The sequence below is a fragment of the Haliotis rubra genome, unplaced genomic scaffold, assembly GCF_003918875.1.
Source record: "Haliotis rubra isolate DU_JTF1 unplaced genomic scaffold, ASM391887v1 Scf718, whole genome shotgun sequence".
NCBI lineage: Eukaryota > Metazoa > Mollusca > Gastropoda > Lepetellida > Haliotidae > Haliotis > Haliotis rubra.
The window spans coordinates 437,808-452,672 of record NW_025767433.1 but is presented as its reverse complement, the minus strand read 5'-3'; the positions used below and the strand labels follow the sequence as shown (position 1 = coordinate 452,672).

At 39.9% G+C, this 14,865-nt stretch overlaps 1 protein-coding gene across 1 annotated transcript; it reads left to right on the top strand.

The window, feature by feature from the left end:
* The first annotated feature begins 8,991 nt into the window (after window positions 1–8,991).
* On the top strand, window positions 8,992–10,050 carry LOC124259325. Its single transcript, XM_046693447.1, has one exon. The coding sequence runs from the start codon at window positions 8,992–8,994 to the stop codon at window positions 10,048–10,050; it is 1,059 nt and encodes a 352-aa protein (XP_046549403.1).
* Window positions 10,051–14,865: the final 4,815 nt, after the last annotated feature.

Genomic DNA, 14,865 nt, shown 5'->3' with positions numbered 1-14,865 from the left:
CACTCGAGATTTTCGCAAGCCACGCCTTCGTTACCTTGGACACCTGAACTATATCCAAGACCATTACGATATTCAACAGGATCTGAAAGCCGTTATGGAAATTTTGGAACATTGTGGTTGTTATTGAAATAAATGAATTTCTTGTTCAATAACTAAGCTTTTGTTCTTTTTTAAATGACTCTACCATTGATACTTTATAGATGGGGAAGAAAAGAACTTATACAAAAGAGGATCTCCAAATGGCAGTGAACGATGTCAATATGGGCATGTCGTTCAGAAAGGCTGCCAAAAAGCATGGAGTGCCAGTCATGACGATATCGGACCGTGTCACTGGGAAATCCGAAGGTGATTTGCATCTTGGGCGTCCCCCAACCATCTCCACAGAACTTGAAAACGACATTGCAAGCAAATTGAAATTAGCTGCATTACAGGGATTCGGCGTCACCCGACGCCACTTAATAATAAAAGTGGCGCGAATTTGCAAACAGCTTGGTATTAAAAACCCTTTTAAAGGGGGAATTCCTGGCAAGAAATGGATTGCAGGTTTCCTGAAACGTCACCCTGACGTGAAACTGAGAACACCAGCGGCGTTATCCACCGTGAGAGCCAGGATGCTAAACCCCGTCATTGTGGACAGCTATTTTAAGACTTTACGTGACATTATGAATACATTAGATTTAAACAACAAGCCTCAGTTAATCTGGAATATAGACGAAACTGGGGTTCCTCTAACTCACCGGGGCACCCATGAAGGGCCACCTCCTCATGGTGGGTGCTGGGTCACGCCAAGCGCCCTTCACCCCCGTTGTGGACCCGGGGGGATATGTGGTCCACCAACCCGTTTGCCGTGGGTTGGGCCCCTGTGTCGGTGGAGGACGGTAGCCTGGTGGTTGAGGGCAGTAGGATCCTGGAACCGTGTTCCTATTGCCCAACACACCACTTTGGCCCTTACTTCACCTAGACGGGTGGTAGAATCGGCCCGTCACGCTATCACGTGATCACACGAACGGTTTTTATTGGTTAACTTCACGGTTGCCTGCGCAGGCGTGTTCTTTTCGCTCGCACTCGAGATTTTCGCAAGCCACGCCTTCGTTACCTTGGACACCTGAACTATATCCAAGACCATTACGATATTCAACAGGATCTGAAAGCCGTTATGGAAATTTTGGAACATTGTGGTTGTTATTGAAATAAATGAATTTCTTGTTCAATAACTAAGCTTTTGTTCTTTTTTAAATGACTCTACCATTGATACTTTATAGATGGGGAAGAAAGAACTTATACAAAAAGAGGATCTCCAAATGGCAGTGAACGATGTCAATATGGGCATGTCGTTCAGAAAGGCTGCCAAAAGCATGGAGTGCCAGTCATGGCGATATCGGACCGTGTCACTGGAAATCCGAAGGTGATTTGCATCTTGGGCGTCCCCAACCATCTCCACAGAACTTGAAAACGACATTGCAAGCAAATTGAAATTAGCTGCATTACAGGGATTCGGCGTCACCCGGCGCCACTTAATAATAAAAGTGGCGAATTTGCAAACAGCTTGGTATTAAAACCCCTTTTAAAGGGGAATTCCTGGCAAGAAATGGATTGCAGGTTTCCTGAAACGTCACCCTGACGTGAAACTGAGAACACCAGCGGCGTTATCCACCGTGAGAGCCAGGATGCTAAACCCGTCATTGTGGACAGCTATTTTAAGACTTTACGTGACATTATGAATACATTAGATTTAAACAACAAGCCTCAGTTAATCTGGAATATAGACGAAACTGGGGTTCCTCTAACTCACCGGGGCACCCATGAAGGGCCACCTCCTCATGGTGGGTGCTGGGTCCACGCCAAAGCGCCTTCACCCCGTTGTGGACCGGGGATATATATGGTCCACCAACCCGTTTGCCGTTGCTTTAGCCCTGTGTCGGTGGAGGGCGGTAGCCTGGTGGTTGAGGGGCGGTAGGATCCTGGAACCGTGTTCCTTGCCCAACACACTTTTGTGCCCCCTTCACACCTAGACGGGTCGGTAGAATCGGCCCGTCACGCTATCTTGATCACCACGAGCGGTTTTATTGGTTAACTTCACGGTTGCCTGCTTGAAGCTGGCGTTCTTTCAGCGCTGAGATTTTGGCAAGCCACGCCTTCGTTGCCTTGGACACCTGAACTATATCCAAGACCATTCGATGATATTCAACAGGATCTGAAAGCCGTTATGAAATTTTGGAACATTGGTTGTTATTGGTAAATGAATTTCTTGTTCAATAACTAAGCTTTTTGTTCTTTTAAATGACTCACCATTGATACTTTATAGATGGGAAGAAAGAACTTATACAAAGAGGATCTCCAAATGGCAGTGAACGATGTCAATATGGGCATGTCGTTCAGAAAGGCTGCCAAAAAGCATGGAGAGTGCCAGTCATGGCGAGGACCGTGTCACTGAAATCGAAGGTGATTTGCATCTTGAAGCGTCCCCAACCATCTCCACAGAACTTGAAAACGACATTGCAAGCAAATTGACTGCATTACAGGATTCACCCGGCACGCCACTTAATAATAAAAGTGGTATGAATTTGCAAACAGCGGTATTAAAAACCCTTTTAAAGGGGAATTCCAAGATTGCAGGTTTCTGATTACGTGAAACTGATTCCAAGAGCAGGATGCTAAACCCCGTCAATAGCCGTTATGGATACATTAGATTTAAACAACAAGCCTCAGTTATCTGGAATATAAACGAAACTGGGGTTCAATCCTAACTTTCACGTTCTCACCATGAAGGGCGCCGCTACCTCATACTGGGTAGCTGGATCAAGAAGCCCTTCACCCCGTTTATTGGACCGAGGATATATGTCCACCAACCCGTTTGCCGTGGGTTGCGCCCCTGTGTCGGTGGAGGACGGTAGCCTGGTGGTTGAGGGCACTGGATCCAGGAACAGCGTTCCTATTGCCAAACACACCACTTTGCGATCTTACTTCACCTAGACGGTTGGTAGAACTGGCCCGATTCTATCAATCGGCTGGTCGCGCCGATGCCCTGTGCATAGTGAATGTATTTTGCACATTTAACTCTCTGTGGGTTTTTGAATGATTTTGAATGTACTTTCTAAATTATTGATCCAAACTTTAATTGCCTAGAGTCCTATGCCAGAAGGCGGTGGCTCATGGGCCAATCTGGTGACGTTGACCTCCAAATTCAGTATGTATCCTATTTCTTGTCATGGGCAGAACCACCCTGGCATCTAATTTGGTATACAAATATTGCTATTTGCGTCATACTTCGCTGGAGTATAACATCCCTGTATCCCTGGTGTCAGCATCTTGGATATCCGGTGCTCTTTGACATCGTCCTTGTCGACACTCCATGGTGGGTGGGGAGCAGGGGTGTCGAATAAATTTCCTTTCATCATGTTACCCCAACAAGCTGGTTCGTCGCGGAATGAAAAAAGAGACGTCTGGACGAAATAGATCGTCCAAATGAAACCAATTCTTTACACGTTGATTCTTGGGCTCGATTCTTAGTGATCGAAGCTTCTGACTACCTACCTATTAAACTAAATCCATTTGCTATTTCTAAAGCTATCCATGGGATTTGTGGGAAGTTAGAAATGTTACCCGGCTCCGTAGTGGTTCACTTCTGGTGGAGTGCGCACGGAAACAGCAATCTCTTAATCTTTTGTCTATCAGAACATTTGCTAATGTTGAGGTTGCTGTGTCCGTGCACAGGACTCTCAATTCCTCCGTGGTATTATACGAGACAGGGCTCGTTGTCTCTCTGACATGTCAGAGGAAGACATAGCTGAAGAGCTTGAAGACCAGGCTGTTACAGAGGTTAAACGTTTCTATCAAAAAAGATGGCAAAATCACAAATACTAACACGTATCTCCTGACCTTTGCTAGATCAACCATTCCACAGTCAATCAAAGCAGGTTATGTTAACATCGGGGTGGATGTGTATGTCCCCAATCCACCTCGGTGTTATAAATGTCAACACTTTGGACATTGGTCTCACTCATGCGCCGTTAAACACAGTAGTGTGTTATCATAGTTGTAGTGAACATCATGAAAACATAGATTGCACAAATGAATACAAAAATGCGCCAATTGTGACGGCCCACATCCAGCTTCTTCCAGGTCCTGCCCTGTGTTTCTAAGGGAATCCAAAATAATGAAAATTAAATGTGAAAAAATCTTTCTTATCTTGAAGCCAGGAAACTTTTCACAACTCAGTCTTCACCGCCATTAAACATTTCTTATTCTGCCGCAGTCACCCGCTCTGTTGCAGGCGTCCTCCATTGCATGCCAGACTGACTTGACATGGGTCAACTCGGAAAAACCTGTATCTTCAACCTCAAACCCTACTTCCCCAGTCAGACAATCTACATCAGGATCTCAGACTGAAATTCAGCCTGTGTCATCACAAGCTTCTACATCAAATTCAGTTATCTCCCAACCAGCAACAGATCAGTACAAAAGAAGAAGAGGAAAAAGGAAAGGAAAATAACCCAACCTACTCTCACTTCATCTTCGGAGTTTCTCCCAAAATTCATTTAGACCTCTTGACATGGAGGTCACTCTGTCCTCACAAGACAGGCAGAGGAGCTTATCCTCCTCACATTCACGTGAACGATCGCCAATTGAGCCACCATGACTCAATTGTCGACTTTAATGCAATGGAATTGCAGAGGATTGCAGAATAACTTTAATGAGGTTCACTTATTGATACAAGATTTTACACTGTCAGCGTTATGTCTGCAAGAGACATACCTAAAAGATACAGATACTTTTAATTTGAGACGGTACAGTGATTACCACTCTTATTCTCCCCTTGGAGATAGAGCAACAGGGGTGCTTCCATTTTAGTACGACAGGATATAATACATAGTCCTGTCGTTCTTAATACTAATCTTCAGACTGTGGCTGTTCGTTTGACCCTACACATTGCAATAACTCTGTGCAGCTTGTACATACCTCCTTCTACTAATATTCAACAGGCAGAGCTCCAAAATTTATACGATCAACTTCCGAAGCCATGCCTCATTATGGGTGATCTCAACGGACACAACCCGCTTTGGGGAAGTGTTCAGATCAATACTAAAGGTAAAATCCTTGAGGAATTCATTTCCGATAATAATTTATGTATATTTTAATGATGATTCAGCCACTTATTTACATCCAGCTACGGGAACATATTCTTCCCTGGATCTGTCACTCATTGATTCCAACGTATATAATGAATTTGAATGGATGGTCCATGATGACCTATGTGGGAGTGATCACTTCCCCACCATTCTCAAAACAATCAGCCCTGGTGATGATCCACCTTTATCAAGGAGAAATTTCGCCAGGGCGGATTGGTCATTATATGAGAAACTGTGTGTTGAACACTTGCAGCATGATCTTTTTAGGAACAGTAAAGATCCTATACAGTCTTTTTCGGATATACTTAATCACATTGCTGACAAAACAATTCCTAAGTCCTCTGCAGTTCCGCATATTCGTAAACCATGGTTTAATAATGAATGCAAACAGGCCAGAAAATGTAGGAAAAAGGCCGAAAAATATTTTCGCAAACACCCTACTGTCCATAATCTAGACAAGGTCAAAATTACTAATGCTAAGGCTAGACGTTCTTTTAAACAAAATAAGCGTCAGTCTTGGCGAAATTATGTTTCTAAAATAAATTCACGTACACCTATGTCAAAAGTGTGGAACATGATCCAAAGAATAAAGGGCAAAGGTTCCAAATCTACTGTTCATCATTTGAAGGACGGTGATAATTTATATTGACTAAGAAATCTGACATTGCAAATAAACTTGGTGAAACTCTTGCCAAGCATTCATCTTCATCTAATTATGTCCCTGAGTTTCAAACGTATCAGAAACAACAGGAGAAGAAAAGAATAAATTTTAACTCGGACAACGGTGAAGATTATAACGAACTATTTTCGTTACATGAGCTCCATACCGCCCTTGAGCAAGCTCACGATACAGCAACAGGAGCTGATAATGTTCACTATCAGCTCTTGAAACATTTGCCGGAATCATGTTTAGAAATCCTTTTAGAAATTTTTGATGAAATATGGACTTCAGGGAATTTCCCACCTTCGTGGCGTAATGCCATTGTAGTCCCTATACCAAAACCTGGCCGGGATCATACTGATCCGTCTAATTACAGACCAATCTCTTTAACGAGTTGTGTCTGTAAAACCATGGAACGAATAGTAAATAATCGATTAACATGGTATCTTGAAACCAATAATCTCATAACAAATATTCAATGTGGTTTCAGGAAAATCGTAGTACCATTGATCATTTGGTACGTTTAGAATCCTTTGTCAAAAATGCAATAGTCAATAAACAACATGCAGTATCGCTATTCTTTGATCTCGAGAAAGCGTACGATACCACCTGGAAGCATGGCATTTTAAAGGATTTACATGATTTTGGTTTAAGGGGTCGTTTACCTCTTTTCATATCACAGTTTTTAAAAGACAGGCAATTTCAAGTCCGAGTGGGTTCAACCCTGTCTGACCATTACAATCAGGATCAGGGTGTCCCACAAGGCAGTATTTTGTCTGTCACTTTGTTTAGCATTAAGATCAACAGCTTATCCAAGTTTTAAACGATTCCATTGATGGATCACTTTTTGTGGATGATTTTAACATTTCTTGCCGCGGTAAGAATATGCATACTATTGAACGGCAACTACAGTTGTGTTTAAATAAAATAAATAAATGGTGTCTTGAAAACGGCTTTAAATTTTCTAAATCAAAAACTAATTGTTTACACTTCTGTAGAAAATATAAGCCTCATAAAGACCCAGAACTGTTTTTAAATGGCACACCCATCAAGGTTGTAAAAGAGGCCAAATTTTTGGGTCTGATTTTTGACTCCCATTTAACCTTTCTTCCGCATATTAAATCCCTAAAAACTAAATGCCTGAAGGCACTCGATTTATTGAAAGTCGTGTCTAATTCAAGGTGGGGAGGGGATCAAGCTACGCTCCTACACCTTTACAGATCACTTGTCCGCTCGAAGCTTGATTACGGCTCTATCGTATATGGTGGAGCCTGTAAAAGCAACCTCAAACTACTTGATTCTATCCATCACCAGGGTCTAAGACTTTGTCTTGGGTCTTTCAGAACCTCTCCCATTGACAGTCTCTACGTTGAGGCCGATGAGCCATCTTTAAAACTTCGCCGTATCAAATTGTCCCTACAATATATCACAAAGTTATATTCTAATGAATCCAATCCTGCTCACACTTGCGTTTTTAATCCTCTTTATGAGGATTTGTATAATAAAAAACCTTCACTTGTTCCACCTCTTGGGATAAGAATCCAACAATATATTTCTGCTGCTGGCATTGAGTTGGAGAATATATCTCCTTCCCGTCTTCTTTCTTCTCCTCCTTGGCAATTGGTTTAGGCCACAAGTCGACCTAACACTCACTAAATTTAAAAATCAGAAACTAATGACTTACAATATAAACAAGAATATAATCAAATAAAAGTAAATATAATACATATAAATCCTTATTTACAGATGGGTCCAAGGATGGTGGCGCGGTTGCTTGTGCCACTGTCATTGGGTCCAAAACAATATCTTCAGATTACCCACTGACAGTTCCATTTTCACAGCTGAAGCAAACGCAATACTAACAGCTCTCAAATATATAAATAGACACCCTAAATATAAACAATACATAATCTTTTCTGACTCTCTGTCTTGCCTTCAGGCGATTAAAAATATTTCTTGTAAACATCCACTTTTAATAGAAATTATTGAATTGTATAATGAGCTTGCTACTGGCCAATGCGACATCGTCTTTTGTTGGTTACCCAGCCACGTTGGCATTTCTGGGAACACGATGGCTGATATTGCTGCTAAGGCTGCACTCAACAAATCTGTGACACCACTTCTTATCCCATACTCTGATTACAAAGCTATCATTAGAACCTACTTCCGTGATCTGATGCAAAGAAGTGGGACACCCAAGTAGGTATCAATAAATTACATGCAATCAAACCAACTATCGGTTACACTTACTTGGGTTGTCAGTCCAGATTTGAAGAGGTCATCATACGACGATGTCGTATTGGCCACACTAGATATACTCATGAGTACCTATTAAAGGTGAGGATCCTCCGTTTTGTATCCCTTGTGATGAAAGAATCACAGTCAAGCATGTCCTGCTTGACTGTGTTGAATATTCCATCACAAGGGATAAGTATTTAATGTCAAAACATTGAAGGATCTTTTAATAATGCTAATTATCATTTAATAGTTGAATTTTAAAAGAAATTAGATTTATTAACTGATTTGTAAATAGATAAATATTTTATTATTGGTAATTTAAATTAGTCACTGAGATTGTTAGTGGCTGTACCCTCAAAGGGGGGTTGACGTAGCGTAAAATTATTGTCCTCCTGAGAGGGTACGTAAGTCCCAAAACTTTCAAAGTAAAATATAAATTATCACATTTTAAACGTAGTATTTTTGTTATTTTAACTGTTGGCTAAATTTTCCTACAATCGCCAATGGCTGAAGGGATGGTGTAAATCCAGCTAGGATCCATGCAGGTAGCAAAAGTAATGTAAGTCCCCATGGCTCCTAGCATGGTGATCTACCTTCAGTTGGTGGCGATCTATAGCCCATTTTTATATTGTGTTGTCCCCTATAGTTAAAATGTTTTAGATTCAATTACTAGTTTTACATATATATCTGTGATTATCTAGTTATTTTACCGTCCTTCGTTGGCAGAATTTTATAATTTCACTTAAATTGTTGATATATTTATAACCTGCTTTAGTCACGATATGGCTGAAATATTGCCGATGTGACTTTAAATCTTAACTCACTCACTCACTCTAACTCACCGGCCGGCGAAAATTTTCGCTCAAACTGGAATTAAAAAACATTCCTGGCCGTGTTGGTAATGACCGTGACAGGGTTAGTGTTTTGGCATGTGTTTATGCCGCTGGAAACACAATACCACCAATGGCCATCGTGAGAGGCAAGACCCAAAGATGTTTGGGCGCATACAACACTAAACTTGGCGTTCCTGGCACTGTCTACACATACCAGGAGAGAGCGTGGATGGAAGATCAGCTGGGGGAGAGATGGTTCGAAGACCATTTTCTCAAGTATTGCGGCTCAGAGAGACCTCAGCTAATCATCCTTGATAGCCATTCGTCTCATGAGACACTGGGTTTTCTGGAGAAGGCACGGGAGAACAACGTTACAGTTCTTGCGTTCCCTCCCCATACAACCCAGTGGCTATGTCCACTAGACAAAAGCGTATTTAGTTCTTTAAGTAGGGAATGGAATTTTGGGTGCTCAGATTATATGAGCAGTAGCCCCAACAACATTGTTTGTAAGTGGGAGTGGCCGAGGTTGTTCAGAGCTTCTTACGACAAAGCATTCACCGCCAGTAATATCATCAATGGCTTCAGGAAATGTGGGATATTTCCTTTCAATCCCACAGCCATCCCCAGGTCAGCATTTGCACCGTCGCAGCCCTTTGACAACGCTCCTACATCAAAGTCCCCAGTGAGCAACGAAATAGTTGCATGCGGTGACGAGTCATCGGTAGCTGTAGCTACCCCTGAAACAGCTGAAACACTCCATGATGCAGATGCACTTCAAGCTGCAGCTACTCCAGAACCGACACCATCTACATCCGTCCAGCAGGAGGCTGACCTTCCAGAGGGAGCAGAGGTCTTGTCAGCTGAAGAATTCATCCTCTCTGTTCTCACTGGAGACGTCCCTTCATCATTTGATGAATCTGGCAACATGGTTGTAGAGATTGCAAGCGATGAAGGGTTGCCACTTACACAACTGGAAGCAGTTAACCGGGAGTTTGCTTTGCCTGAAACTAAAAAGTCAGAGGGCAAAGTCAATCCCAGAAAGCTGACCTCACATAGAATCTTGACAAGTGACCATATCATTGAAATGAAAAGAGAGAAAGTTGAGCAGAAACGGAAAAATGAAGCAGAAAAGAAGGCCAGAAAAGAGCAGAGAGAACTTAAACTAAAACTTAAGAATAATCAGAAGTAGTTCTCCCATAAAGTATTGATTCAAAGTAAAATCAAGTTTAAGTCAGTTTCATTCTATGTGTGAATTATACTGAGACGTACAAATAGATCTAACTATTTTATCGTTCGGGATTAAAATTAGCATTCATCATGACTCAACGTTTTCATGTTGTATATTACACACATTATGGAATAATGCATGCATGCTATACATTTACGAATTAAATGAACACAAAAACTACTTATTTGGAATTATTTAAAACTTCGCCATGTAGTCACCGGCGATACCACTGTTGGCATTTGACAGCAGAGCTATTGAGGGTGTATGAGCTGTCAATCAATGTAATATCCATGCACGCCCCTTAGAGAGACACCGTGTACTTTATTTACAAACACTTACAAAGTGAAATGCAAAACAAATATTGCTTTTGTCTAGAAATTCAATATTTAATAACATATAATTCAGTATGTACGGTATTGAGCACCCTGTACGATATTGAGAGGTTAGGTGTACGGTATTACAGTGATTCCGTACGGCATTAGGGGCATAGAGGTTTGCGTGGAAAAGTTAACAGGGATGATAAACTGAAACCCGTATAATGAACCGGTTGCTATATTCAGACTCCCCATTGGATGAGCTTCATTCTGGTATATGACATTCCAAAACTGGTAACGGAAGTAAGTGGCGCATTCATTTAAGGACCAAAACCGTACGTACTTAGGAGCACTGACTCTACACATCGTTAAGTGTTCAGCATAACATCACTGTTTCGCTCGCAGTACCTTTCGGCGATTTGCCTTCACGCTCCTGTGCGTCAAAAACGTGAAAGTTCAAAAGCGGCAACGTCGAAATGAACACTTAGCTAATAATTCAATAATGTCTGTAGATATTGTGGGAGCTGACAGACAAGACTAATGTGCCACCAAGAACACGTTTAAATACTTAAAACATTTGATTCTTCGATCAAAATAACAATGTAATAATCTGTAAATAAATTGAATTCATGTTTCACACGAAGGCCCGTTCACGTTTTGTGTCAAATCGGATCCCCTTTGCTACAGTTTTCGCGCACTACACGAGGTGACTTGGCAGCACTAAGCATTGGGAAATGCATGGTATGTATCGTAATCGGAGTATTTTGTTGAAAAAAGCAGCATGTACACTTGTTTCAAAGGCGATGCCTGTCCCATGACACAATCTATTTCAAGATTTCTCAACTGGAAGAAACTGTTTGCTAGTAACTTGATCGCGATTGTGACGTTTCGTATCATGTTGTTTCTTGATCCTCACCTAGGGCTAGACTATCGCTTAGTCTCTGAATATAATTTTTTTTATATCAACAAACAACCGCATTATAAATTGAAAAGGAGCCCCGGGGGAACCAGAACTTGAGAAAATCTAGACTTACTTCATTTAGGGCCTTAGCATTGCAGAAAGGGCAAGGCAGTAGGGAAAATAATATTGTGGTTCAGGGATGTGACACAGAACTACAGGGTACAGTAGTTGGCTATAAGTGAGTCATCACTAGTGAAATTTCCATAGACTTACATGTTAATTAACTGTTGCAAGAATAATTTTCATAAATTGAGTAGAAGTTTGCAAACATCTTGAAAAATCATCTTCAGCTACGTGTACATAATTTTCTTTCATCTTTCCATTGATTAGTTATCGAATGACACCTGATTAAGCACCATAAATACAACTTAATTTTTATCTATCCCATAGACATGTTAAACCTGATTGGTAGGTCTAATATATGTTGTTTAAGAAGTTGCAGTTTTCTTAATAATCCTCGGAAAATTGAAAGGAAATTATGTGTACAAAGCTGAGATGATTTCCCAGCTGGTAGATAAGTGCTGAAAGCAATTCCACCTCAAACTAAATGTATGAAAATTATTCTTGCAAGAGTTAATTAACATGAAAGTCTATGTGAATTTCACTATTGATGACTCACTTATGGCCAACTACCGTGATCCACAACCGAAAAGAGCTAATCACAGCTGTATGATTTTATGTTCACTCAGTGGGTGAAATTGACCTTTACTTTTAGGCAGTTCGGTCGCGAAAAAAACCCAAAACATCTCTCATTCGGACAGCCTGATATTCAGGGGTATCAGACTGACTTGCACTGATATATTGTTTTCTTATTTTAAATAAATATCTACCAACTAATAGATAAATACACCCCAAACAGTCAATAACCATTACTAATTTCAGGAACTAACCAAATCTGTAAGACTTGAATTCAGCAAAATTACTTATAGGCCAAATGTAGAGATAGCATAACACATTACAATTGGTTTTATCACCCACACTGCATATTCTGACCTGGGGGTAATACTCATTGAGCATGGGTTTTGCTCAAATAATGAGCCGATGATAGTGCAGTGTTGGAGGAAGACTTGTAGTTATAGTTTCAAATGGCACTCTCCATTGTTGCTCTTTAGCTGTTTCCTCTGATGGCTGAACTACACATTTTTATATCAGCTACACATTTCCTAAATTGTTCATGCAAAGGAAATATCGCGATTTGCTCTCTCTGACCATAATATGTTTTCAGGTTACATTATTTATATCAAGAGTTTCTAACTTTCAAATATAGCTTTTTATTGCTCCTGCTTTGAACCCTGCCCCTTTGGGTGCTTATGTGCAGTGTATCTCCTCCACTGGTCTATCGTGGAAGTGAAAAAATATCAGTGTATAGTGATGAAATGTATATGTTGCACCATTTTCATGATAATAATAATAAATTATCTCCATATGAGTACAAAGATTGTAGCCTACCACCCTATTACCTACAAGTAAAGGCTGTTCAAGTCCAAACCCGTGTTTTGTTTTAGTAACCTGGATACATTTTGTGGCTGATTGTAGACAAAATTTCTAATTACCAGAAAACACATTTGCCGATGCTGAGAGATCTAAAGAGATAAAAATCTTTTCTTGCATTGTGGCCCAGACTATAACCTTGTCTGTCCACGCGCCACTGCCACTCAGCCAAAGCATAATTACTGACCCAATACATCCTCCTACTCACAGGTGACTCAACTGACAACCATAAATGTTGGTTTACGTTGTATTTTTCTGCGCTTGGTCCAAACTTGATGTAGTTCTTTTAAATGCTGGAGATTTTCCACTTCACTGATGCACTTGAATCTGTTAATTCAATATTGTGCATGAACACAGTCAGAATTCCTTTTTGAGCTTTCATAATTCCATTGCAGCTACTCTTATCTTTGTATGTTTGCAGGGACATTTCCTCATTTCAAAGTTTAAATCCTGTACATTGTGTAACATAGGAAGAGGAGTAAATACCAGTGGACAGGATAAGATTAACTGAAAAATCAAGGATGGATCTCACTAAACACATTGAGACATGTTGTATAACTTATTGGTTGGTCAATAGACCAACTGTTTTCTATCACAGGAATATGTTATTAGTCTTTTATGGTTTTAAGTTCACTTTAGCAGTCAAATTGTATAAAAGGGTAATTTTGTTCAAAAGCGGGGTTCTTAAACAAACTATTTCTCTTTAAAATGTGGAGGTGAAGTTTAACATTTCTTTCAGTACAAACAGCAACAATTAAAGCCTCTTCCTGTTGTAAGTTACCTTTACAAAGCCATAATAACAGTTTCAGAAATGACTCTTTGATGCATCTATTCAGGTAGTGTGCTATTCATCATTGGTCCATCATGACTAAATAGTTTGTATTGTAGACTAATACCAACATCTCTGAGCAGCACTGGGCAGACAGTATTGATGTAAATGTAAAGAATCGATGATTATTATTATGAATAGTAAATTAAAAATAAACCTGAAAGAAATTAACATTTTGTATTACTGGTGAGTTTTTTACCTTTATGCATGGATGACTAACAAAATCCTGAACATGACTTAGAAGCAACCCATGAATAAAGACATAACTTTGTATATTGTGTGAGTAAATTGAAACTATGATATTATGGGTATTCTTAAATTCCAATCAAATTGACTTGATGGCACAAGTTATTTCCTTTGGTCACCCTTCATCTCAAGATCAAAGTTGACATAGACTGTAAAAAGTCAGGAAAGGTCTAGTCTGTCTCATAGTTCCTGAACTGCATTATTTTTACTTCCGTCTATGCCTTTCTGCAATGATAAAGACCTAATTTAGGCAAGTCTAGATTTACTTAGTTTCAGGAATCTCCCATCTCACTGGAGCTCCTTTTCAGTTTAAAAGGATTTGTTTGATTCTATCAAAATTATATATATTCAGAGACTAATTGCTAGTCTTGGATGGTCCTGTTAGACATGGAAATCCTATCGAATCCAGTTTATGCCCGGTAAGTCAATTTTATTTTAACAATGGTTTCTGAATATGAAACATTGTAAATTCATAATTTATGTATTTTGTTAGGGTGATAACTAAATCATGTAGAATTTTAAATACTTTATCAGTTCAGAAGAAAAAATATTATTTCTTAAGCTAAATTTTGAATTTAAGTTCATAATCATTTTGAGAATAATATTGTTAACACATTTTAATGTTACATAATACTGACAACTATGAACGGGACCAAGACACGTTGAGCTTGGCAGAGGAGAAATGTGACCTTCAAATTGCAGAATCTGAGGGGGAGTCTCAGGCATTCCAATGGGAGGAGGAGGGGTAGGCTAGTGTGATCCAGAGATCAATACACCTTCATGTTACTAGATTTTGAAGTTGTGAATACCAATTTACAGCTTTGTTAAAATTTTTCTACCTTTCTAACTAGGATGTCATGATACATAAGATTCATGAATCGATACGTATCACGACATTCTCATGACATGATTCGATATGTATCATGATACCTATT

Bases quoted from the DNA above. Each gene is read 5' to 3' on its own strand.
- LOC124259325 (XM_046693447.1), top strand. From the start codon at position 8,992: ATGGCCATCGTGAGAGGCAAGACCCAAAGATGTTTGGGCGCATACAAC.